The following is a 21427-nucleotide window of genomic DNA, read 5'->3' as shown; positions in this document are numbered from 1 at the left end:
GCCCGCCCCGCCCCCGCCGCTCCCGGCCCCGCTCCTACCTCAGCGGGGTTCTCCTCCCCCTCGGCTCCCCGCGACTCAAAATGGCGGCGGGTGGGCGGCCAGCGCCGCCCCGCGGCCACCCGCCTCCCAGCCCTCCCCTCGCCGCCGTTACCCGCCCGCCGCCCTCCCGACCGGCTCCGCGCCTTCCCGCCGCCGGCAGCCCCCCTACGAGGTTGTCCCCTGTCGTCGCCCGGGATCTGCTGAAGCCGCTGCCTCCCGGTAACCCACCCCCTTTCCCGCCCCGCATTCCCGGTGGGCGTCTGAGGGCGGCGGCGCGGGGCCCGGCCTGCCCCTTCGCCGGTCCGAGAGCGGGCGTCCCTCGCCATGACAGAGGTACCGTGAGTGGAGCTGAGGTGGCAGTTGTTACTGCTCGGTGCTTAAAAACACAACAAATGGGAAAAAAAAAAAGAAAAACATCCCCCCCCCCCCCCCCCCCCAAAGCGGGCACCCGCCTCCTCTGAGGCTTCTCGGGGCTGGGGGTCGAGGCCCACCGGTGACCTGAGGGCTGGTTGTCTGGGCTTTTTTAAAAGGTAACTTTTATCCCTTGCGCATCTTTCTCCTTCTAAGAGTGATCAGGAAAACTGGGTATTCTGTTAAGTACAATTTTCCCCCAGTGTTTTTAGCAGATCCTGATGGAAAGTCTCACGGGCCTGCCTAGAGTGTCTGGGGTTTTCTTGGGAGTTTGGGGTTTGTTTTGTTTTTATTTGGGGGCATGTGGTATCCTCCAGTGCCGGAGGAGGGAGAGGAGACCCTGAGCCAAACCTGGGAACTCAGGTTTCTGTCTCTTCCCTCCCCTTCTCCCAATGCAGCAGGAGAAGGCAGAATGGGAGAGCCTGAACAAGGTATTAATGCGCCACGGGTTGAAACCAGTGAGTTTTGCTGTCCCCCAAGGCTGCGGAAATATACCGGGTAAGGAAATGCTCATTTTACAAGTTTTTTTGTATTTGAAAATAGTAAGCCAAAGTTCACAAAGCATCTCTCAAGCCGTCACTTCCAAACGGTAGCAGAGATGTGGTCTTTGTCAGCTATTAAAAGCTTTTCATTATGACTTCGCTTATTATTTGTATCTCCAGATATGATTGTCTTGGACAGTCAGGCTTCTCTAGGAATAAGGCTTGCATTAAAAACGCTGGTGGAAGACACGGACCGGCAGCAGAAAATGATGCAGGGGCTTATGGAGGCTAATCGTGGTCTTAGGTAAGACAGTGGAAGGAATTTTCTAACGTAAAGCAAAAGTATTGTTAGCGTCCATCTCATGCCAAATGGAGCTCTTGTCACATCTGAGGCTTAAGAACGTTTTCCTGAGCTTTTTGTCCAATATGCAGCAGTGTTGGCATAGTTCCTTTTGAGTTCTCCCGTTGTTTCGTCTGCTGTTGCTTCCCATACCAGGATATTTCCCATACCTGCTGCCACAGGCTATTATTGAGTATCATCAGATAATTTTTGTCAGGCCTATGCTTCCTTCACTGGCTTTAGTGAAATGCGTTCAATTTAAATAAAAGATTTTTGCTTCCTATACCAGGATATTTCCCATACCTGCTGCCACAGGCTAGTATTGAGTATCATCAGATAATTTGTGTGAGGCCTATGCTTCCTTCACTGGCTTTAGTCAAATTGCATTCAATTTAAATCAAGGATTTTTATTTTATATTTTTTTCAGAGATGAGATACGACAGGAACGAGGTCGGGCATCTCGACAAGAGCAACGAGCTAATGATTTGGAAAATGTGGTGAAAAACATCAAGTCCAAAATTTGTCAGCTGGAAGATGAGACGATAGCTAAAGTTTGCCAGCAACAGAATCAAGTCAAAGAACTTCAGAGAGATCAACAGGCTTCACAGGTAATTTGGATAGTGCTATTTGAGGATTCAAACTTTTGACTTGTTTTAAAAGCTCTAAAAATATTTACGTTGATCAGAATAAGCATGAGTCATAGAGTTAGTACACTACATAGACCTAGGATTTTTCAATTAATACAGAATCTTCTAGCAGTAACTTAGAGAAATATCTCTGTCCTTCTTGCACTGCATATTCAGTACGGCTAAAACCCGAGTACTAGGCTTCCTTGGGACCAGGTTCCTACTTGGGCATGTACAGTAGAGTCTCCAGCTTGTAGGCTAATTTCCTAATTCTCCCATTATCTATTGACAGGCAACATACCAACAGCAGCAGGAAAAGCTGCAAGAGCAGGAGGAGATTATTGCCCGTTTGCAGAGGGAGCTGTGCAAAGTTGGGATAGAAGAGCAGCAGCGTGTTTCCACTCAAAAAAAAATGTTCTGTCGGTTTTGCAAAAGAGCTCCCAAGTCTCTTCTAGATCAGCAGTAAGCAATTTTCTTCTCTTGGTGAATGACCTGTAACGTTAAATGAAGAGACAGATTTTAAATTGACTAACTGTTCTGGATATTTGTGAGGGGGGGAAAAAGAAAAAAAGCTTGAGACCTTAGAAGTGCAAGCTGAAATGTGGGTTCTTGTAAAGGTATGTCAATGGAGTAATTTTTTTCTTGTATAATAAATGTCAGCTGGATAAATCTATGGCAGGAAGTGAAAAAATATCAGCCCCTGCATACACTAGGTGTCAGCAAAGAGAAGGGAATGACTATTCTGCTCTGGAACTGCAGTATCTGCTAGGGTGATCTCATCCTGGGGTTCTAATGTTTTAAAAAGTGAATTAAAAAAATGACAAACACCACCCCTGCTCCCCTGAAAAAAAACCAAACACCTGTCCAGTTTGCAGTCAGTTCTGAAGTGCAACTGATTTTTGCAGCTGCTGACTGGGGGCCTGCTGAAAGGCTTCCCAGGTACTTCAGTGAACGTTCAGAGAAACTATTCCAAGCTCCTTTACCTCCTGCAAGGGTGACTGAGCCCCAGCACTCGGGACTGTGCCACGCTGCTGAGATTGGGTTAACGTAGTCACAAGACGGGGAGGGTGTCAGGAGAATTTAGCTTTTGTCTCCTCCTGAATAATTTTGCAACATTTTGTCTAGTACAGGGTTAATGTCTCTTCTGTTTTTGGAAAACTTCGACTGTTTGATGTGAGACAGAACTCGGTATTTGGTGCAGTCACTTCTGAAGTGCAGTGCAGTTCTGTGAGCTGGCCTGTTCCTATGGGCTGCTCACAGTATCTTTCAGGCGTGACTTTTTTGAGAATATCTGACATTCAAAATAACATTTTTCCTTTCTTCAGGCTCCTTTCTCTCATTGATTATTATGAATCTCAAATTAGTCGAATGAAAAAGGAGCTAAGGTAGGTCTCTTTTAATGTCTTACGGCCCTACTGTTCAAATTTTCTTACTCCTTACTGTTCTTAAAGCTTGTAGGGGTAAATATTCTGTGTTCCAGATGTCACTAGCATTTTAGAAACAGCAAGGGGCTGTAATGGTTGTGGAAGTTTGGGTTTATCTGGGAAATAGCCGTCAGTCAGGCTAAGCAGCTGCTCAGTCAGGAGGCCAGGACAGCTGGGAAGTTGGGGGTATTTAGACACTTGAGCTGTAATTCTTTCTTTTTTGTGTGTGTGTTTGGTTTTGGTTTTTTTCTTCCTCTTTTGCCGTGGTTCACAGGCAGAATTACTGCATTAGCTGTGCTCAGTCAACTGATCTCCCTAAACAAAAGGAATACCAGCTTTTCAGCTCTATCGTGGTGCCTACATGGTACAAAGCAACAAGCAGGTACCTGAGACATTCCTCTAATTTGAGGTTATCATCTCGAAAACTGAAATGGGATTTGCTTGTACTGGAATTTCTCTTGAGGAATAAGTGCACCTAATTAGTATATGAAACAGCTTCAGAAATATTTTCAAAATTATTCCAGAAATAATATAGAGGAGCAGTGGATCTTAGGGCAGAATTTCTGTTCTATTTACTTTGTGGTTTATGGAAACATTATTATCATACATAGCTGCTAACTAAGCCAGTGTAGATCTTTAAGGTAATCGAATTACAGTAAGCTGAAATAATTTATTTTTCCCAATAGGCAATATAAAAAAGATGAAGACCAGGTACAGAGAGAAGTAAACAGCAAGGAAGAATTCTTAAATCTAGATGCTACTCCTAATTATAGAGCACTGCTCACGGTATGGAACTGCTAAGGATAAGTCAGTGCAGAGCTCTAGATGGTAACCCTTCAAGAGCCACGTAGAAACATACATGTGTTTGATTTCTGTCCCCGTGTTCTTATCGCGTCTTCTTAATTTGTAGCCTCTCTGGGCAGGGTTTGCAGTCTTTATGCAAAGATTCAGTACCATGTTGTGAGTCGTCTTTGCTGGGGACTGAACAGACCTCTGTAATCACAGGTTCTCCACCTGCGGTCTAATGCAGCCGCCTCTTGATGTTAATTGACTAATTCCTCATCCCTGCTGCCTCGCTGTACAGGCAAATGGGAAACCTTCTTAACACATACGTGCTTGAAAGTGTTCAGGCTTGTTCATTATGCAATGAGCGAAATAAAAGCAATAACACAGTCTATGTTGCAGTCTTTCCAGAAACAACTTATTGAAACAAAAGCCAGGAATGAACAGCTTTTGCTTGAAAATCTAAATCTCAAGAAAGATCTGGAAATAAGGTGAGAAAGGATAAGTATCATCCTTTTTAAGGTCATTGCAGTAGACTTTGCTTTAAAAAGAAAGAAGCTGAAGGCAGCAGCAATTGTAAAAGTGTAGTATGAAATCTGCCTTTGTAAAGCGATGTATAGAAATAAGATACGGCAGCAACAGTCAACCTTCCCTCCCCACGCTATTAATAACTCTCAAGAAAGATCTGGAAATAAGGTGAGAAGGGATAAGTATCATCCTTTTTAAGGGCATTGCAGTAGACTTTGCTTTACAAAGAAAGAAACTGAAGGCAGCAGCAATTGTAGAAGTGTAGTATGAAATCTGCCTTTTTAAAGCGATGTATAGAAATAAGACATGGCAGCAACAGTCAACCTTCCCTCTCCACGCTATTAATAACAACTGCTAATCATTATTTTTGCTGTTTATTGCTGTTGCCACATAGAAATGTTGCAGAATTTCATTTCCGGAATGATGTCACGGCACCAGCAAAGCTTTCTTACTACTTTGCGTGGCTGAGTTTTAGAGATACCTTCAAAGGCAAGACACATAACATGGTAGTTTTTCTTTCTAACAGACCAACTGCACAGGAATTAAAACTTTACAAGCACCAAGTGAAGAAACTAGAGAAAACTTTACAGAAAACTATCCAGTAAGTAAATTTCTTCAATAACTTTGCTGAACCCTCTGAGCAAAGATGAAAACTTTACAGAAAACTATCCAGTAAGTATATTTCTTCAGTAACTTTGCTGAACCCTCTGAGCTTAAGGCAAAAATAACTCTGCAACCTGTGATGTGGATGGCAGCTTATAAAGCACGTACCTTATCACCCTTCCTGGGAGCCTGGTTATGGGCACCAAATGCAGCTGTATTTTCAAAGACACACTGTGTGTCTCTGAAATGATGGTGTGGTCTCCAAAAGGGGGGCGTTTTGTCTTTCTGGATTTGATTTGAATGCTATCGCAGGCGATACGGACAGGAGCAAACTGGGGTGGTTGCTGCTTCCCTGAGCTATAAAGCCAGTTACACTATGGGTTATGAATGAGAAAGTACGAGTTGGCAATGTCCATATTATTCTTAGAAACCGACTTAGTTGTTTTTTTTTCTGAAACAGTGCTGAGAAAATACATCGAAGGTATTAGAGATCCAATACTGACAAAGTGTTTTTATCTGTAATTTCACTTAATCATTTGTGCATGTGTATACTGAATACTGAATATTTTATAGCCTGAAAAGAACATCTCTTAAACTTTAAAAGTGTTTTGTTCTTCCTTTTACATCGTGTATACTTAAATGATCTTTTCTCTCGTGCAGCGGGTATGATTTAGATGGTAGTTTAAGAGAAAGTCATCTTAGGTTTGACAAGAAGAGTAATGAGCGATACAGAGTAAGCCGGGAAAGATGTTGAAGCAGAAGCAGATAAAGACTGTGAGCATGGAATTTGACACTTCTGAGTAAAATTCTGGATTTTAAGTCTTCAGCTGTAGTAGAACGCTGATAACAGAACAACTGTACATCTGGTGATGTCCCTCCTAAATTAGCATGCAGTCTAGAATAATCTCAGCCTGGAGACTTGAGATAAATTAATGATATTTACGTTAGGTGTTATATTCTTCAGCTAGTTCAGTTTGATGGAATTCTATTGGCAGGCATCATAAAATAGAGATTTTACTTAGTAGGTGCAAATCTACGTGCTACGTACCTGCCTCTTTAATCAAGTTGAAAGCAGTATCTCCTGCGAAGGCTTCTTGTGTAACCCCCTGTATGTGTTTGGGGTGTAGATCGTCGGGGAGCAGCAATGGAGAAAGAACAGAAGAAAAGAAGGAACCTGCGAGAAGCGCAGGAGCAGATCAGCTGCAGGCAGTTTGCCAGCAATACTTCCAGGTGTGCAAATTTTATCTGTACTCTTGTGTATATAGCGCTGTTACAATGGAATATAATAAATGGGTTTTGTTTACCTATGTAAACTGAAGCATGCTATTTCCAACCTAAGAGTTCTTATGAACTCCTCTACGCTGGATGTGTAATGTTCTGGATTTGGCAGTCTTAATTGTCTACCTGAAAATAGAGCAAGGAAGCAGAGGCTAGGTTGGCAAACATTAAATCAATTATTTAGCTGAAGTCTTTTCAGGACTGGGGTTTTTTTCAAGGTCTTGGGTAAAACAGATCTTTATGTTACAGTTTTAAACATGCCTGAAGAGATAGTGGCTTTTATTTTTCTTTGAATAATGAAAAAAGGAAATATAGTAAAACTTGGCAAAATGCAAATGTGGAAGAAGCAACAATGCCTCAAGTGGATAAATGTTAAATATCTCTCAAAGGGAAGGATATTTGCATTACTTTTACCTATCTTCTAGCTAGTATATTTTTTAATCTTTGAATTTATTACATATTGAATGCATCTGTAAGATTTATTGATAGTAACTTAGTTGAGCTATTTAAGATTTAGTGTTCAGACAGTCATGACTGTGGTGGAGAGGGGTTTTATTACAAGGTGTCATACATATTTGAGCAATAACATTTGTTCTTTGGCGTTGAAGGTGTTGTCCCATATCGATTCTATTTTGCGAAGTCCAAGAGCTCCTCCGTTGATATACAGGCGCAGTAAAGGGCCAGTGCAAAACTCTACTAAGGAGAATGGACAGGAATGTGGGTTTGAGCACCTCCCACTTACTATAGAAATGTGGGCAGATCAGCTCATGGCCCTAAAGGTAAGGCATTCTTGTACTTGGCTTTGTGCTCCTCCTTTAATCTGCTGACCACCCCTTGGTCTCTCCCTACATGTCGGGTTTTGTTCTGTGTGTAGCTTTTGTTACTGCCTGGCTCAGTGGTAAATTAAAAAAAAAATAATCTGCTGTTCACTTATATATCACTTTAAACCCATAGCAAAGTGAAATATGTGCAGTGAGCCTGCAGCCCACAGAGATTCCTCTGGGAATATTGTCTACGTGGTTTTGTTCAGTGGCTGAGACCCCAAGAAGACACTTGAGCTTTGGCGTCTATGTGCTTCAGACAGTAATGATGGTGCATTCCCTTTTCTTCCTTTTGTCTGGCCAGAACAGGAACTTTTTTGATCTAAATACAAGTGAAGTAATTTTGTTTAAAACCGAACACTCAGTGACCACCACTTCTTACTTCACTGAAACAATAGATGAAGTACTGTAATTTTTTGACTATGAGTGTTCTTTTTAAATCAAAGAATCTAAGCAAGATCCTGTGCTTAAATTCTGTGAAAGCTCAGACCTTACTGTCTCCAGTACTGGAGTGGTTTTGCATATGAGAAACAGAAAATCTGCCTGTTTCTGTAACAAAAAAAAACCAAAAACCTTTTAAGAAGTTATTAAAATAAGTTGTGTCCCCTCCCTTCTTTTAAAAGGATTTGCATAGGTCCTTGAGAAAACTGTCTCTGGAGCTGGTGCCCTGGCACACTGCAGATCCACAGGATAACAGAGAATCCATACGAGTTGAAGACCTCCAGTTCATAGTAGATGCAATTTTGGAAGAAATAGAAAATAAGGAAAAGGTAATTCATACCAGGGGTTCATAATCACAAGTTACTGTGGAATTCTTAAATGGGTTCTTCACACGGTGATTAGATTTGCACACTTGAAAGCCTTGCGGGGTTTAAGAAATGGCTGTTTGAATATCTTCAATAGTCAAAGACTGGTTTAGCATAATGGATAAATTCACCTTGGGGAAGACTGCTTTCATCAAAGCCATTTGACCAAGGAGGAATTTGCATTGCCCTGCAGTCTGGGGTGTTAGCCTGTTCTGTCTGTTCCTCACTCAGCGCGGAGAATCCCTGCGCCTACGAACCGAGCAACCGAGGAGAGAGCTTTCAAAAAGAGTAATTTTGGTTTGCTGGGTATTTATGTCTGCAAACTCACTTTAAAATATGTCTTCAGATTTAAGAATATTTGAAATGCCGTGATTTTAATAAGGGAAGCGACGCCCATTTTGCTTCGTAGACTAGTTTTAAGAATGTTTAGCAGTTTAAAAGAATCCTTGCTTCGTTAAGCAGTAACGGTGATGAGTTCCTCTTTCTGCTTGCCACAGAACAGCCAGACACCATCCCTGCCAACCCTGTTTGGGATAGTCTCTCACTTCCAGAAGCTCTTCGATGTGAATTCTCTGAGCGGCGTTTATCCCCGGATGAATGAGGTTTACACAAAGCTGGGGGAAATGACCAACGCCATGAGAAATCTCCACGAGCTCCTGGAACTAGGTAAAGGCTTACCACCTAGCCTTCCTTCTGACCCCATTTCCAGAGGGAAAAGACAAGTGAAAGGCTGATCTCTTCATAGAAAATATGTAGAGCTGCTGAGAAATGAGTAAACTAGGTATGTTCCTCACTGGGAAGATAAAAATAGGTTGCTGTCAATTGAATCATAGGATTGTTTAGGTTGGAAGGGACCTTCAAGATCATCTAGTCCAACCATCAACCTAACTCTGATAAAAAAACATCACTAAACCATGTCACTAAGGGTTCAATTAGCAAATCCCCATTATTGTAAGCCTTTAGCAGTTGCAGAGAAATTCCAGGGAGGCAAAAGAAAGCAATAACAGATGAAATTGAATTTTTAATTATTTTTTTCCCCCACAAAGTTTTGTTTCCTGTGAGCTGACTTCATAATTCTTCTTGACCATTTTCTATTTTGCATTCTCTACTTGGAAAATAACAAGTTTAAGAAAAAAAAACAAACCTCAACCTCTGCTGTAGATTTCTACTCAGTAATTCATTCAAGCGTAATTATGTCATCCTCAGAAAGTGCCATCTTACGCTGCTAAACTTAAAAAAAAAAGATAAAAAATAATAAAAATAATAAAAAAATATGTCAGTGGCTGATTTCCATGGACACTGTGCCCCTTAGTGCCGTCTGCGCCGTGAGAGCACACGCCTCTGACACACGTGCTCTGGGACTAAAGGATCAGTGACAGATTCACCGTTCCTGGCTGCCATTAGTTCCTTTCTGACCACAGGTTCTTCTGTGAAGGATGGACCTTGTGTGCTCAGCCGTGTGAAAGCCAAATAAGATCTGGGCACTGGATTGTGCCTAAAATACTTTCCTGTTCTTAGTGTGACAAGAAAAGATGAAGTGTTTGTTTTTCCGCAGACAGTTCAGCTCCGCCCACTGTGGTAGTGGATACTGTTGGGAAACTGTGTGACATAATTAATGAGAACGTGATCCAGCAGGTACAGCAGCTTCTGGGGACCCAAGACATCCACAGGTATGTGGGGCTGGTCCGTTGGTGACCATTCTTCAAACATCAAACTTAGTAATTGAGAGAACTGCCTAAAACTGGTACTGAAAGAAACTTTCATAATTTCTTACAAAGTTGGTGAGCTGTGACAGCAAAGGAGTTAATGACTATCCTACATGAAACCAATCTTGAATACTTCTGAAAGGATAAAGCTGACAAAGAGAAAAACTAAGGCCAGAAGGTTCCAAAACACCTTGTTGGTGCGTGGATAAGGAGATCAATTAAGGATGCATGTTTCATAAGGAGACAAAGCAAATACTGTACGTGGGTGGGGAGGAGAAAGTGTTGCAAGGTTTCAGCTGTCATACTGAAGTGCATTAGTTGCTAAGAGAACGTCTCGAGCTGCCTACAAATATTTTGGGAGCTGGACAATTCTTGTTCCACCTTCAACAGGTGAGAACATCCATGCACCTGGCGGCAGACCGTAAGGGCTGGCGTTCAGCATGGGCTCTGCAAATGCCCTAACCCTGAATTGCAGCAGGCAGCAAGCCTGGCACAGGCTGAGTTTGAAAAAAAACCCCAAACTCCAGCCTTTCTGCACCCCTCTCAGCTGTAACCAGAGAATGGTTATAAAGCAGCCCCTGTGCCACCTCCGAGGCTGTTCCATCAGCCACCCCCAGGCAGTGCATTGAGCACACACAGACTAATCTGCCCGTCTGAAAATTACCTGGTGCCACGTAAGGAGGAAAGGAAGAACGTATATAGGGCATAAATTGTGAATTAGAGATCTTCTTTTGACAGCCAACACTTGTTGGCTGCAGGTTTCAGAACCCAGGAACAATTTTTGATGTAGTTTTCTGTACTGCTGAGTAGCAGTGTTCTCAAAAAGTCATGACATAGTACAGGAAAACAGCCAGAGAGATGAACTCAAAATATCCTTGTACCTTTAATCTGACGTAGCCAACACTTGTTGGCTGCAGGTTTCAGAACCCAGGAACAATTTTTGATGTAGTTTTCTGTACTGCTGAGTAGCAGTGTTCTCAAAAAGTCATGACATAGTACAGGAAAACAGCCAGAGAGATGAACTCAAAATATCCTTGTACCTTTAATCTGACGGTCTCACTTGCACATTTCAGTATAATCAGGAAGCTAGAAGAACACGAGTGCTTCTTTCCACCATTTCAAGCTCTCATTCAAGATTTACTTTGTCTTCTAGGTGAGTAACATTTGCAGCAGTTGTAATTACCTGGATGCCAGCGCTTCCTCCTCAAGCTTTAAATAGCTCCCAGGTGGTTTGTTTACTCCTGGTGTGCTAGAGCACAAGGAGGATGGGAGGGAAGGTGCTAACTTTTGCCTTGCTCTCCTTTTCATCTTTCTTCAGGAAGTGGCCAAAATAGTTCAAGTTGCATATATTCAATCATATTACTCCTAAGATAAAAAACTCAATTTAGCTTTCCAAAAGCATTAAAAGGTGTGAGGAGTTTATTTCCCTCACTAGCTGTATTTCTAACATTAAAGTTAGACTTTTGGCTGGACTTGAAGACATTTTAGGTACAGACCCCTTACCGTTTTGCTTTTCATTCTGTTTCAGAGATCAGTAACCTGGATGAGATTTTACCTACTGTGCGAAATTTGAAATTGGTAACTAGTTAAGAGTTCACTTTGCTCTTCTCTAGCAAGATTTCTCTTACCTGTGAATGTACCCCTTGATGTATATGACGTTAGAGCTACCTCTGTTACCCTCATCAACAGTTTCAGATATTTTTTTTGACATAAATAAAAACTGCTGCGTTTTTTTCATTTTTCTTAATTCTTGTTTCATGGTCAATTTAAGAAAAACTTACTGTAACAGCTGTCGACTGGTCTGCTCTGTCCTGGGGACAGACCCAACACACTCTGCCCCAGCAGGGAGGCAGACAGACTGTAGCCACCCCGCGTTCTGATCGCTGCTGGCGCAGTGAGCCCCAGATAAAGGTGCTCCAACCACCTCAGCCATAACACCATCGGCCTTCGCCTGGCCTGGGTTGCTGGAGAGCCTGTTTGAAAAGGCTGCTTACATCTTCAGATAAATTTGGGATGCGAGCAAATGGTTATTCAGTGAGGTTCTGGCTGGTCGTGGACTGAGGCAGACTAGATTCCAGTAATCTAGGCCAAAAAAGATTTGCAACTTGCTTCAGGTGGTGGTTTGTTTCTGCCTGGCCTGGATTTAAAACTATCAGCCATAGATCAAATTTCTTATGCAAGACAGTTAGAAGTTTATTGTACAGAAACAAGTACACCGAGCTTCCAAAAATATTTTGGTATATTTTGCTCCAATATTAATAAAGCTTAATTTACAAAACTCTGCTGTTCCTCAGGCAGAACGCTTTGCTATCGAGGTTTACAAGATTTTGAAATGTACTGTCAACAAAGAACAAAACACGTTAAGACGTCACAAACTGACACCTTAATGACATCTTGGTAAACTAACCTCCCTGCTTGTGGAAGCTCCTTATATACATTCCCGCAGCCACAACCTGCTACGATGCTTCTCAACAGTGGAATATCAATTTCTTGGTTTCTCAAAAAAACAATTGCTGTTAGAGGCTTAAACAGTTTCTTTCAGCAGGTTCTGTAGCCCTACAGATGAAGAACACTGTTCAAAAATTTATTCTTTTAAAAGTGCAATGCTTTCATGTTAAAACAACATGAATAGGATCCTGGGGAAAGGGGGCTGCCAAGCAAAGGAATGACCCTCGGCTGACAGTTGAAAATATTTCCAGATACAACAGCTCCTTAAAAGAGTATTTGTACTTAAGGGTTCTTTGGGGGAGATATGCCAGAAATGGCAAAAATAAAGGACTTACTCTTTAGAGACAAATTATTCCCAGTGTGGGGCTGGTTTTGTTTGTTTCTTTGTTGTTTTTTTTTACTACAGTGAGAACTAATCGCTGAGTAGGGTCATTAAATTTACACGTCCTGAGCTAGAGACTGCTTCAAACTTGCAGTGACTGTTCAAAACACATTAATTACAAAAGAGATCTGTACATTCATACAAAATTGAAAAATTCGTAACTTATGTACAGGAGAAGAAATCATTTTTTCTTGCGTCTGCTTCTTGTCAGCTCATACCTGCAAGACAGACACAGCAAGTTATTTACAGCAGTTTAAGGCTTTCTTTAAAGTTTTAACTGGCACGATAGAGAGAACTCGGGCTGCTTCATTGCTTGTGCTTCCCAGGCTTCGGAGATGGCAAAGAACTGAAGTTTGAGGCCAGGAACTTTAGATATGATGTTTTCCTCCCGCTCCTGTCATTGCCATAAGTTTGTGAGACACAGACACAGGCTGGGCTGGGGCAACTGGGGTTTCCTATCCCGCTGGCCAGCGTTGGCTCGCTGCCTGCGTGGGTGGCAAGCTCCTGGGCTACCCAGGCTGCATTCCTCGGGCTCCATTGAAGGAGAGAGAAGGAAGAGCTACTGCCATTAACTACAGACGTAGAAGGGGAAGAAGCCCTGGCTCTTAATCTCTGCCTCAGACCAGTGCTTAGGGTTTAAGTCTGAACCACAATGAACACACAAGCAAAACTATAAGTGGCTTATTATAATAGTTTCTATAAGTGCTTTGTAATTAAAGTTTTATCATATATATATAAATTGCTGATCAGAGTATTAATTTAGTTAAGATCTTTATCCACGTTAAAATTTGTTGCAAGGTTACTTTAATAAACATAATTCTTTTACTTGCGTATCCTGGTGGCTTTTATGGTAACTTAAAATACGCTGAAGACTATAATTGACATATAGGCCTCTTATTAAAACTATTTCACGGGGCAGGTACTGCACTCGCAACTGGAATCGGCCTTCGCCTGGCCTGGGTTGCTGGAGAGCCTGTTTGAAAAGGCTGCTTACATCTTCAGATAAATTTGGGATGCGAGCAAATGGTTATTCAGTGAGGTTCTGGCTGGTCGTGGACTGAGGCAGACTAGATTCCAGTAATCTAGGCCAAAAAAGATTTGCAACTTGCTTCAGGTGGTGGTTTGTTTCTGCCTGGCCTGGATTTAAAACTATCAGCCATAGATCAAATTTCTTATGCAAGACAGTTAGAAGTTTATTGTACAGAAACAAGTACACCGAGCTTCCAAAAATATTTTGGTATATTTTGCTCCAATATTAATAAAGCTTAATTTACAAAACTCTGCTGTTCCTCAGGCAGAACGCTTTGCTATCGAGGTTTACAAGATTTTGAAATGTACTGTCAACAAAGAACAAAACACGTTAAGACGTCACAAACTGACACCTTAATGACATCTTGGTAAACTAACCTCCCTGCTTGTGGAAGCTCCTTATATACATTCCCGCAGCCACAACCTGCTACGATGCTTCTCAACAGTGGAATATCAATTTCTTGGTTTCTCAAAAAAACAATTGCTGTTAGAGGCTTAAACAGTTTCTTTCAGCAGGTTCTGTAGCCCTACAGATGAAGAACACTGTTCAAAAATTTATTCTTTTAAAAGTGCAATGCTTTCATGTTAAAACAACATGAATAGGATCCTGGGGAAAGGGGGCTGCCAAGCAAAGGAATGACCCTCGGCTGACAGTTGAAAATATTTCCAGATACAACAGCTCCTTAAAAGAGTATTTGTACTTAAGGGTTCTTTGGGGGAGATATGCCAGAAATGGCAAAAATAAAGGACTTACTCTTTAGAGACAAATTATTCCCAGTGTGGGGCTGGTTTTGTTTGTTTCTTTGTTGTTTTTTTTTACTACAGTGAGAACTAATCGCTGAGTAGGGTCATTAAATTTACACGTCCTGAGCTAGAGACTGCTTCAAACTTGCAGTGACTGTTCAAAACACATTAATTACAAAAGAGATCTGTACATTCATACAAAATTGAAAAATTCGTAACTTATGTACAGGAGAAGAAATCATTTTTTCTTGCGTCTGCTCCTTGTCAGCTCATACCTGCAAGACAGACACAGCAAGTTATTTACAGCAGTTTAAGGCTTTCTTTAAAGTTTTAACTGGCACGATAGAGAGAACTCGGGCTGCTTCATTGCTTGTGCTTCCCAGGCTTCGGAGATGGCAAAGAACTGAAGTTTGAGGCCAGAAACTTTAGATATGATGTTTTTCTCCTGCTCCTGCCATTGCCATAAGTTTGTGAGACACAGGCACGAGCTGGGCTGGGGCAACTGGGGTTTCCTATCCCGCTGGCCAGCGTTGGCTCGCTGCCTGCGTGGGTGGCAAGCTCCTGGGCTACCCAGGCTGCATTCCTCGGGCTCCATTGAAGGAGAGAGAAGGAAGAGCTACTGCCATTAACTACAGACGTAGAAGGGGAAGAAGCCCTGGCTCTTAATCTCTGCCTCAGACCAGTGCTTAGGGTTTAAGTCTGAACCACAATGAACACACAAGCAAAACTATAAGTGGCTTATTATAATAGTTTCTATAAGTACTTTGTAATTAAAGTTTTATCATATATATATAAATTGCTGATCAGAGTATTAATTTAGTTAAGATCTTTATCCACGTTAAAATTTGTTGCAAGGTTACTTTAATAAACATAATTCTTTTACTTGCGTATCCTGGTGGCTTTTATGGTAACTTAAAATACACTGAAGACTATAATTGACATATAGGCCTCTTATTAAAACTATTTCACGGGGCAGGTACTGCACTCGCAACTGGATTAACGTACAACTTAGATAAAACTACCAAATTAGTTGGAGTGAGTCCTGCGTTTGCAGGTCAGACGTTCTTCTTGCTCACCAGGAGACGTGGCGTTCACCGGCACACCACCACCGGCCACGCACACCAGGAGCAGGGTTGGGAAGAAGGGAGAGGGACACTCACCACTGCGCAAAACCTTTGATCAAGTCCTCCTGCGACAAGTCAATCCGCACCTTTAAAAAGGAAATTTGGATTTCTCTTAACTGTTACTCAGCGGGCAAATTGCTGAGCCGAGCCAGCGCTCTGCCCACGGCGGAACCACCGGCAACTTCTCGGGCTGAAGGGAGATGAGGACCCTGTGCTCCCAGGGCTTCCTGTGAGCCCAGCTTCCTGCCAGCACTCCTTGGAAATTTATCACCCAAGAAGCCATGGCAATTTTATTTTCACAGAATCAAAGTTGTTCACACAAAGCTGGGCAAACCCTGGGGTTTAATCGTGCATCTTTCTGGGTTTTGTCTTTGCACTGTCGGGGCCGTTCCCCAAAGGGGCAGCAGCACAGCCCAGGAAACATGTTTTTATTCCTAGAAACATGTTTTTATCCCAAGAGCGCCCACATCACACGAGACCACACAAGCCTCCACACAGATACAGTCTGATTTCAGATGAAAACCTGGCAGAAAAGCTTGTTTTCACATCGCTAGTCCTACTGCTGAGACTGAGTTACTGGAAGGGCGTTTCAGGGTGACAGAAAAGGCTTCGGCTGTTCAGCTCTATTAAATCAGCAGTGTTAATGTCTGTGCACTTACCTTCCCCAGCTCCTTCCTCTCCTGGGAAATGAAGGGCCTGCTGTTTTTCACTGCAATGTCCAGAGTCCTTTTCTTGACGTCTTCCAAAGATTCAAAAAATTCGAACCTGAAAGTAAAGTTTGGAAAGGAGAGACTGAGTCAAAAATTAAAATGTTGTTAAGCGTCAGTGGGCAGAAAACAGGGACAGAACACGGCGCCAGCAGCCAGAGCTCTGCCAGGGAAGGGAGACACAGAAAAGGCAATTCTGTAGTTAGATTTTATTCAGATTTTAAGAAATCTCTTCTGGGCCTCATGAGAGACAACGACACGGTTCAGACTGTTCATCCTGCCAGAGGGAAGGAGGAAAACATGCACCCGTGACGAAATGCTAGTTACCATCATTTTCCCCCCTTCATGGAAGATCAGCGTGTTTTCCATGCACCCTTCATTACTCAGAGGAAATAGCTGAGCCACCCCTCCAAGTTTACAAAGTCGGCTTATACCACATGAAGAGAAGACAAAGGGCTGAAACCTCTGGCAATTAAATTCTTAATGGCTCTGACTCACGCCTCTGGCACTCATCGTCTCGTGTCAAGTGAGTTTTGTCCAGGCTAAATCATCTCCGTTCTGCCCACCTGAATAGCTCTTCCCCAAGTCAGAGCTGTAAAGCAGGTCATGTGTTTTGGAGCTGGGTGTTGCTCAACCTGCTGCGCCTGATTGCGGATGTACAGGACACCTCAGGATGGAGGGTGAGGAGAAAGAGATGCTGCTCCCAACAACTGTGCTGGCACCAGAAGCAAAATCCACATCTCTAGTGTTTTGAGTGTAAAGATGCAAGATTTTAAATTTTTTTCCTCCGTTTCTGACCTTTGCTGACATACACAGAAAGGACCCAACACAGGGAAAAAAATGAGCCACCCAGGATCTCCCAATATTCACGTATTTTCCACTATGTGTGCCTTCCTCTAAACATGGGATTAAAAACAGCACTCGAAAGAGGTCTACTTCTAAGCATCACAGGGCCACAGGCAACACCACACAGAACAAGGCCAGCCCTGAGTACCTGCAAATCCCACTCAACTTGCCATTTTTTTTCAGAAGACCTGAAAACATTGACAAGACAACCCTCAGGAGGAACAGGAGGGTACCTTAGGCAAGCCCTTCCATCATACAGAGACTGCAAGTATGTCAGCAGCAATCATAATTAACATTTTCTTACTTCTCATCGTATTGGGGGTTCAGAGTTTTTTTCTTAACGGACGTCTTCTTTCTGCTTGCCCACCTTCTGTCTGGAAGCAGGTAGATACGAACGTACGGATCCACTCCACGATTGGAAGAGGGCACCAAGTTTCTGTTGGAAGAAACACCGTGCTGACAAGCAAGGCATCTTCTCCCACTCCCTGTTTCAATACCTTGTCCCTCCCAGAACCAGACCAACCCTTCATGGGTTAAAGCATCTTCTCCCACTCCCTGTTTCAATACCTCGTCCCTCCCAGAATCAGACCAACCCTTCATGGGTTACAAACATTTATCTTGGCAGTTGGAACATAAGCAAGTAAAACTGGATGTGAAATAAAACAGAATTTTCACTACTGAGTGTGTGGCCGCTTATTTGGGGTTCCTAAATTAAGGTTTACAAATTCAGTCGTAGAATCGGAGAATGTGTTGGGTTGGAAGGGACCTTTAAAGGTCACCTAGTCCGATCCCCCTGCAGTAAGCACCTTAAACTGGGGGCCAAGAGGTGTCAATCCTTGTCATGATGCCTCTGGTGACATCCCAAGAAAGCATCAGCTTTACAGAGAGAGGCCAGCGAGCCTCAGCATTACCTGCAGCCGTTGACCAGCACGACGAGGCTCTGCCGTACGGAGGCGTATCGCACCGTCAGCTGGATCTCCCCCAGAGGCATTTCACTCCCGCTGTAAGACAGTCACACAGCCAAAAGCTTTTACATACAGCTACTTACAGGTACCCGATTTCTGCCCCACGGGATAACGGGCCAAAAAAGCACCGAATTGGCCTGCTGTAGATGGAGCAGCAAAGGGCCGGTGAACGTCTTACACCGGTGAGCTCCTTCAAGGATAGAATCATAGAGTCGCCTAGGTTGGAAGGGACCTTAAAGATCATCTAGTCCAACCATCAGCCTAACTCTGACAAAAAAATAAATAAGAAATAGGAAATAAAAATTACTAAACCATATTCCTGAGGACCATGTCTACCCGTCTTTTGAACACCTCCAGGGATGCTGCCTCAGCCACTTCCCTGGGCAGCCTATTCCAAAGCTGGATAATCCTTTCCGTGAAGAAATGTTTCTTAATATCCAATCTAAACTTCCCCGAGTGCAACTTGATGCCATTTCCCCTTGTCCTATCTCCTGTGACTTGGGAGACGAGACCAACCCCCATATACATATGGATGTCTGCATATGTGAAACGGGACCTTTTTTATATCTAATTCTGCATGTTATTAAAGTGCTTTCAAATCCAAAACATGGATTAAAAGTGGTTTTAAAACAGTTTCTAAATGAGGCCCTGTCCAGAGCTGGAGAATTTGCCAGTCCAGAAGTACTAGACTGAAAACAGCTGTTGAGGTTGATAATTGCTCGGATGCTCTGCGAATTCATACAGACCTTCTTTGTTACTTTAGTTCATTAAGGATTCTACTGGCTCTGTTCAGCGCCTGAGGGGAGACAGATGTGTCTCTCCATCCCCCTCAGCAGCACGGAGCACCTGCAGTGCTGAGCTCTGCGGGAAGGACACACACACAAGCACAGCCTTCCATAAACGCCGTGTTCAACAGCGTTATGAGAGTCTTACAACTGGTGGGGTAAAACACAGCTTTCGAAACTTTAAGCAGCCAGATACGCTCATCAAGAGTTTATGCTTCCACAGAAGGGGGATATTCAGACACCCAACCTCCTGTTGCTAAAATCACGAGTGTTATGGGACCCAGGATGTTCAACAATAAAGCCAACACGTGCTGCACCTCTTAGGAGAGGCAGAGAAGGAAATGCTTTCGCTTTACACCTGATCTGACAGCGACCCTGTACTTGACTTTGCTGTTGACTGGAATACTTGGGGCAATTCTTTGTAAGGTGATTTGAGCCCCAAGACTCCAAATGACTTTGCAGTCTTGAATTCAGCAGCATGCAACCGCAGCTTATAAAACCTAAATCTTCCTAAGAGAAGAACAATTCAGCCGGGGGAACACCTACTTCTGAAGGTCCAGATTGCTGCTGCTTAACTCAAAGCAAGAAGAAGGCAGAGAACCCAGTGAAGTAACGCTGGGTGCAAGCCTCAGTTCCTGTACGACCGGCAAGGTGGGTGCTATGGCTGCCCTGGTCTGCAACGCCAACGATGGGTGATGCTCTGCCTTCTGGTCGCGCTCTGTCTCATTAAGGCCAGCAACAGTCTCACTTGGTACAGGGGCTGCTGAACTGTCATTTGTGTCCAGGTCTTCTCTGCTGCCCTTTTGTGGCAGGGATTCAACTGCTGCAGAGTCTTTGCTCGCTGGAGGTACTTTTGAGGCTTCTGGGTTTGGTGGGGAGGCAAACTTTTGCTGGTTTCCACCTTTCTCTGTGGCACGCACGGGACCTTGCTTCGAGGCATTGACACCAGCCTTGACTCTTTGTGGATCGGGTTCTTCAACGTTCAAGGCCTAAAATCACAAGGGAGAGAAATGAGTGCACTGGGGTTAATGGCAGCATTACCACCTAGGAGGAAATTTCACCACAAAACTCTAACAGCAGGAATCTGCCATGAGAGGTGAAAGAGGCCCATGGGATGAGCTGTGACGTTCCCTTCTCTTGTCCTACTGTATGTGTGTTTCACAGTGTCTAAACACTGATCAAGAGCACAGCAAAAAAACAAGTCTTAAACATCAGTCTTTCAGTGTTGAGCAGCTTTGATTTTCTCAGCCCAACTCTATTGTCATGAGAAGACCTTCAGCAATGGCACCACACTACGTTTCAGGAAGCCTCAGGGATACCTCTCAGCTCCACCACGCACTCTTAATTGCACTTAAAGACCTTGTCACACTTCTACTTTCTACTCATCTATGAGGCAAAGCTGCATTTCTCCTCTCCCACCTTTCATCTCTTTTTGGCTGGTTACCATCGGAGGCTTCTGCTGGGGAAGCTGAGTGCAGGTGGCAAAGAACAACTCACCCGCAACACGAGTTTCATCTTAATGAAGCTGTCTGAACTGGAATGGTCCAGCTGAAATCTCTGGTCCAGGGTCATGCTTGGGTCCTTGAGTACATGGGAGAGACATACCACTGACGTTCCCAGGGCACTATCCCGATCCTTGTCTTTTATCTAGGGGGCAAAAAACCCAAAGGGTTTATTAGATGGCAAACTGGAAAGCAAGAAGGTATTTCAGACAGAGATCAAAATGAGCTTGTTTACTTCAGGACATCCAATCAAGTACGGTGATTTCCAAATGGTCATGCCGATACTTCAGGAGTGTAACAAATTATTATGTTTGGAGTAAAAATCCCATTTCTAACTATACAGAGAAGGAACTGCCTTAGCAGAAAAATTAGGCCTTGGGATTAACTTGACTTTCCTTACTTGCTCCGGGGAAAATGTCCCAGGCAGCTGGGACGACAATTGGTCTAAACCTTTACAAGCTTTTTAGGTAATAGTTTGTTTAGCCTATTTAACCTCAATAAGCCTTCTAAGTTCAAACCCACTTCCGTAGCCGAGCGAACAGCCACAGGACTGGCTGTGACTGCTGTGTACTCTAGTGAGGTACAGGATTTCTCAACCAGCCAAAATACCAAGGCAAAGAGATAGAACTCTGGTTAAGAATCACGAAAGCTGCAACTTCTGACAGAAAAATAGTCATGGCTTTACTACACACAAACCTGTATAAAACCTCCTTTGCGCTTTGGAGCTGGAAATGTCTCATGTTTTGAACTAAGATATTACGGGTTACATGATCCTCGAGCAAATGTAGATACCAGCATCACCTGACAGAGAATTTCCTGTGCAACAACAGGTGCTTCTTCCACCTTTTAAGCAGGAGGACCCCAGAAACAATCGGCACTGAGATCATATCCACCATGAAAGAGGTTTCCTTCTATGGATGTGCACTCTGGCTTCAGAGGAAAGACTTTTCTCTCACCTCAACGTGCAGTGACTGGGAGTGGGCACTGTGGACGAAGAAGGTGAAAGCCTGGCCCCACGTGGGATCTTTGCTGAAATTGCAGGTCTGCA

General features: G+C 43.4%; 3 protein-coding genes across 6 annotated transcripts in view; 1 reads left to right on the top strand and 2 right to left on the bottom strand.

Moving 5' to 3' along the window:
- FAIM (Fas apoptotic inhibitory molecule) overlaps nt 1-104 on the bottom strand; it is a 16543-nt gene extending 16439 nt beyond the window's left edge. Inside the window, exon 1 of one of the 2 annotated variants that reach the window (XM_014939479.1) lies at nt 39-104. The gene's annotated coding sequence lies outside the window, so the exon portion shown is untranslated. The remainder of the gene's footprint in view (nt 1-38) is intronic. The other variant, XM_014939493.1, reaches the window with a different exon arrangement.
- A 60-nt stretch (nt 105-164) lies between these two features.
- CEP70 (centrosomal protein 70kDa) lies at nt 165-11594 on the top strand. 3 transcript variants are annotated; one of them, XM_014939452.1, is made up of 17 exons: nt 165-372; nt 849-948; nt 1113-1236; nt 1700-1880; nt 2191-2360; nt 3224-3283; nt 3597-3704; nt 4009-4108; nt 4508-4596; nt 5160-5234; nt 6364-6466; nt 7123-7293; nt 7959-8105; nt 8639-8807; nt 9697-9811; nt 10921-11000; nt 11376-11594. In XM_014939452.1, exons 1-17 carry the CDS (start codon nt 364-366, stop codon nt 11435-11437), a joined length of 1863 nt encoding a protein of 620 aa, XP_014794938.1. In that variant the 5' UTR covers nt 165-363; the 3' UTR covers nt 11438-11594. The 3 variants fall into 3 exon arrangements, with proteins under 3 accessions (XP_014794938.1, XP_014794944.1, XP_014794951.1); XM_014939458.1 differs by lacking the exon at nt 3597-3704; XM_014939465.1 differs by lacking the exons at nt 165-372; nt 3597-3704 and having other exon boundaries at nt 620-948.
- A 2251-nt stretch (nt 11595-13845) lies between these two features.
- Nucleotides 13846-21427, bottom strand: part of ESYT3 (extended synaptotagmin-like protein 3) — a 30384-nt gene continuing 22802 nt past the window's right edge. Inside the window, exons 16-23 of the mRNA XM_014939438.1 lie at nt 21336-21422; nt 20375-20524; nt 19424-19866; nt 18039-18128; nt 17432-17563; nt 16234-16339; nt 15611-15660; nt 13846-14725 (exon numbers count right to left, since the gene is read on the bottom strand). Of these exons, the coding sequence (XP_014794924.1) occupies nt 14689-14725; nt 15611-15660; nt 16234-16339; nt 17432-17563; nt 18039-18128; nt 19424-19866; nt 20375-20524; nt 21336-21422 (1095 nt within the window). The 3' untranslated portion in view covers nt 13846-14688. The remainder of the gene's footprint in view (nt 14726-15610; nt 15661-16233; nt 16340-17431; nt 17564-18038; nt 18129-19423; nt 19867-20374; nt 20525-21335; nt 21423-21427) is intronic.

This window comes from Calidris pugnax, unplaced genomic scaffold (genome assembly GCF_001431845.1).
Source record: "Calidris pugnax isolate Ruff unplaced genomic scaffold, ASM143184v1 scaffold21, whole genome shotgun sequence".
NCBI lineage: Eukaryota > Metazoa > Chordata > Aves > Charadriiformes > Scolopacidae > Calidris > Calidris pugnax.
This window is presented reverse-complemented; position numbering and strand designations above follow the sequence as displayed.

Coding starts and splice junctions, on each gene's coding strand:
- CEP70 (XM_014939452.1), top strand. Junction 949..1,112: donor AGGCTGCGGAAATATACCGG/GTAAGGAAATGC, acceptor TTGTATCTCCAG/ATATGATTGTCTTGGACAGT. Junction 8,808..9,696: donor CCACGAGCTCCTGGAACTAG/GTAAAGGCTTAC, acceptor GTTTTTCCGCAG/ACAGTTCAGCTCCGCCCACT.